The following is a 4,733-nucleotide window of genomic DNA, read 5'->3' as shown; positions in this document are numbered from 1 at the left end:
CAAAATCACCTGATACCTTGTTCTTCAGCTGGCTCCCTGACTTTCTCATCCCTCAAGCACCCTTGTTAAATACCATCAGATATGCCACTGCATACACATTTTCCTATACACACTGCCAGTGACGTATCTAGAAGTCCTGAAATGGGGGTGCTGATGGGTGGGGGTGAGAAGGTAAGGTGAGGGGCCTCGATGATCAGTTGAGGGGCACTAATTCGCAAAATAAGGTGACATTAGGCGACTTTTAACTAATTGACTGTGATTTTTTTTTTTTGATGGGGATAGCCTTTTTTTTTTGGGGGGGGGGGGTTTGAGTAATATACACATCTAGATGTGTATAAGAGACAGTCTCTGAATACATACCAACATACATGCAACCACAACCTTTTGCACACATCACTCAAGTACACATTTACTCGCACACCTTTTGAAACACCTACCCATAAACATACCCCTACACATGCCTTTACACACTCTTCACTCATCCCTACAGACACACCATAGCATGTTTAAGGGGGCCCAAGGGGGAGGTACATGTGGAAAGGGATGCTTTGGTGAAAGGTACCACTAGGTAAAAGGTTGCTTTCCAGGCACTGGAAATTTGTCAAAACTTACACTGGTTCAAAATCACCTGATACCTTGTTCTTCAGCTGCCTCCCTGACTTTCTCATCTCTCAAGCACCCTTGTTAAATACCATCAGATATGCCACTGCATACACATTCCCTATACACACTGCCAGTGGCGTATCTAGAAGTCCTGAAATGGGGGGTGCTGATGGGGGAGGGGCGCGAAGGTGAGGTGAGGGGCCTCGATGATCAGTTGAGGGGCACTAATTCGTAAAATAAGGTGACTTTAGGCGACTTTTAACTAATTGACTGTGATTTTTTTTAGGGGGGGGGTTGAGTAATTTTTTCGGGAGGGGGGACGGCACCCCCACGCACTCCCTAGATATACCACTGCACTTATTGACAAGGTGATGGAATCATTGCAAGTAATTCATGAAAAGTTGTTAATAAAAATGCAGTGTTCCTTCACAGTAAGTAAAATAAAATGTCCCATTTTCCATACCATCTGAAGTGACTAGAAAATGTAATTAATTATATTTATACACTTTTTGGTAAAAATAGAATTGATTAAATTTCCATAACATAAAATAAATAAGTTAATGACCTTTTTAATGTCATGGCTTTTAAATCAAAGGCATACATGACACTTTGACTTTGCATGTCACAGAAATGTTACTTTGAAATTACTTTCTTCCATCAAGATATGGAATTTCTGATGAAAATAGGCTCACTTCCATATTGCTGACTACTAATAAACACTGACTGAGCACCACGATGGTTGCGAATAAAAAACATAATCAGGATCCTGAAATGCGAGACACCGAATCATCATCTTTTTTCTCCAAGGCAAACCTAAAAGGAATGAAAAATAAATTGTAAATACAAAAGTTACTTGAAAATCACAAAATTTAAAAAAATGGAAAAAAATTTGTAAGTACATTACTTTGGCATATTTAATTTTCATTTCATTCATTTTTCTCAAAACACTAACTTTTTAAAATTAAAAACACGAGAGGGACACCTCAAATGATGAATGTAGATTGAGAACCCTTCCACAAAAAGCAAATACTGTACTTTAGCATTTATCTATTGAATGGAAAGTTTAAATAAATTAATATTTAATTCCATTGTTAAAGGTAAACATGCCATTGGTATTATCCTGTTAGATAAACATCAATAAACTACATACCAGTCAGTGGTAACTGTGCTAAAGTCCAATGTACTTAGAGGTATCTCCACCTTAAGAAAATAATAATAATAATAATATTAATAGTAATAATAATAAATAATAATAATAATATTACTACTATTACTGCTATTAATAATCACATTTATAATATTAATATAATTAAAAAAAAAAACCCCAATAAAATAATAACAAATTTATCACTAATATCCACTAAAAAGATTCTCATGGCACAGCAACAACATTGAATACAATTTGGATCTCAAATACCATTTTAGTAAAGATCTGAATGGTATGGTAGTACAATAATTAACATATATTGCCCATTGCAAAAGGCTAAGGTGGCAGAGATTAGTGAATATTTTTGCCAGGTTTTTAAGTTGTGGATGGGCTAAAAGAAGTTCAAGTGTAAAACCAAACAATAACTGAGACTGCTATGACATTATGTTATGTTGTTTTTGAATAAAGAAGCTTGCTATATAATTATGGCCTTGATGTCATATCACAGCCATATATGAATGTGATGTGTTGTTCTTTTCAGTACTATCTACGTGGTGTACCGCAAGCATTAAATATAATAATACAATGAATAAATGTTTTATTTTTTTGCTCCTGTGGTTTTCTTTTATGTACTTCTATGCCTTTTATAATATGTAAACAATTCTTTCACGATTTTCCGTCTGATGAATGAACTGCTATGAAATTATATTTCGCTTGCCGATGAATCCAGCCTCCAGGAAGGCTTATATAATCTCAATTATACTTCAGTTAAGTACCCTTGTATAATTTTCAATTATGTTGTGTTGTTTGAATAAAGGGTGTACAGTAAGAATGGCCCGGAAAAAATGGCCCCGGAAAAAATGGCCCTGGAAAAAATGGCCCCGGAAAAAATGGCCCCGGTAAAAATGGCCCCATATGACATGTAGGTAAAAATGGCCCCAATAATCAAATTTTGTATTAAAACTGATTTTCTTGAGTCAATATATGCATTTTTGTATCTTAAATAATTTAGTTTTTAAAAGGAATCTAGTTTTTGAATAAAGAAGCTTGCTATATAATTATGGCCTTGATGTCATATCACAGCCATATATGAATGTGATGTGTCATTCTTTTAAGAACTATCTATGTGGTGTACCGCAAGCATTAAATATAATAATACAATGAATAAATGTTTTTTTTTTGCTCCTGTGGTTTTCTTTTATGTACTTCTATGCCTTTTATAATATGTAAACAATTCTTTCACGATTTTCCGTCTGATGAATGAACTATGAAATTATATTTTGTTTGCCGATGAATCCAGCCTCCAGGAAGGCTTATATAATCTCAATTATACTTCAGGTAAGTACCCTTGTATAATTTTCAATTATGTTGTGTTGTTTGAATAAAGAAACTTGCTATACTTATGGCCTTGATGTCACATCACTCCAATACATCAATGTGACGTGTTACATGAAACTTGTATTTGGCACATGAAACCTGATAGCGTGGACAGCGTTTTCAGATATTAATGGTTCAACATAGAGGTACATAAGTATGGATTTCAAAATGTCAAGTATGGATTTCAAAATGTCAAATGTCTTTACCTTGCCGAGGGACATTTTATTGGTTGAGAGGAACGAAGCATTGTTTTTAACACAGATGTCCAGGTATGACTCTGTAAGGCTGCTTGTACTGCAGCTGAACTCAAACCTTTAAAACAGAAAAACAGGTATGTTTTAAAACAAACAAATTTATGAAATTAGAAAACTTAAATATATACAATTTGTGATAAAATGTATGTATAATTTGTGAGGAGCTAAGTAACTTGAAATATTAAAAGAATTTGAATGTTTCAACTGCGAACCTTGTACAGTATCATGGTGTAGCAGTACTACCATCTGTAAATTTGTATATAGGATCTGTGTGTAAATAATACCTTGCATTTTTAACTAATATCCCAACTTCATGGGTTATACACCAAGCTTAGGAAGGTCATTTACCTTAAGGTCATTTGTCTAAGGCTACGGTCACACTAGCGTCTCAAGCCTGGCTTGACTCACCGCGGGTAAGATTTCAAGCCAGGCTCGAAATTCCGGGTCGGTCACACTAGTTGGATTGACCTCTAAAAATTATGAAAGTCGAAACAGCAGAGCCGTAAAGAGAGAGTTTGGCCAACTCTGTTTCATGGGATTCGATATACGCGCGTGTGATTGGGTGGATCGCAATCAAAGATTTTACAACAGACGTGCCCGAACCACTCTTCTTCAACTGATCTTTTATCAACTTGTATTGGGCTGGCAATGCCTTCACTTTTGTTTGAATTTGGGCCGTTGTTCTCTTCTCATATCCGAGACTGGCTAATCTGTCAGAAGCACGCCAAAAATTCCCGTTTTGTTGTTTGTTTTTTTATTTTCTATCTGGTCTCTCAGCTCGGGTTGGCCCCACAAATCTACCAGGTCAGCAGTTTCCTGGTCGCTCCAAATCAATCGCATTATTATTAATTAAGGAAATGTCAATCTCGGTCACGCCAGGGTCAATATGGGTGCTGAGCCGGGGTTGAGATAGGTAGATTGAGATCGAGGTCACGCCAGGCGCGAGTCGGTGCAGATGCGGTCACATTACGAAAATCTCACACGCGGTGAGTCAAGCCAGGCTTGAAACTCTAGTGTGACCGTAGCCTTAATTCAAGTGACCACACATCATTTTGGAATGTTGATGAGTTTCCCAGGTACTAGACAAGGACAGGCAATTACTAATGCTTATTGGTCAGATGGTATGAAAGGTGATGCTACTGTATATCACATACATTTGTACTTTTACAGACACTCCTCAGTTTTTCCTCCCTGATTACACAGTACTTTCACTTTCTATCAATTTGTATATATCATCAACTTGTTTCTCAAGTGTTTTTGTAAATATGCTTTTCACTTGGAATAAATTGTACAGTTCTACATATAAATTAGTGTGGTGTATTTTTATCATCTCATCGTACACTTACACTAAA

The 4,733-nt window shown here is 36.1% G+C and overlaps 1 protein-coding gene across 1 annotated transcript in view; it reads right to left on the bottom strand.

Moving 5' to 3' along the window:
* Positions 1-356: 356 nt before the first annotated feature.
* The window catches only part of LOC117108048 (extended synaptotagmin-2-A-like), a 48,789-nt gene continuing 44,412 nt past the window's right edge, over positions 357-4,733 (bottom strand). The window contains exons 21-23 of the mRNA XM_033249896.1: positions 3,334-3,439; positions 1,754-1,803; positions 357-1,416 (exon numbers count right to left, since the gene is read on the bottom strand). Coding sequence (XP_033105787.1) covers positions 1,362-1,416; positions 1,754-1,803; positions 3,334-3,439 — 211 coding nt within the window. The 3' untranslated portion in view covers positions 357-1,361. The remainder of the gene's footprint in view (positions 1,417-1,753; positions 1,804-3,333; positions 3,440-4,733) is intronic.

Source organism: Anneissia japonica, unplaced genomic scaffold (assembly GCF_011630105.1).
Source record: "Anneissia japonica isolate Jap-2015-1 unplaced genomic scaffold, ASM1163010v1 scaffold287960_len3192837_cov198, whole genome shotgun sequence".
NCBI classification, from domain to species: Eukaryota; Metazoa; Echinodermata; class Crinoidea; order Comatulida; family Comatulidae; genus Anneissia; species Anneissia japonica.
Note: the sequence above shows the minus strand (reverse complement) of the source record. Positions and strands in the feature narration are given on the sequence as shown.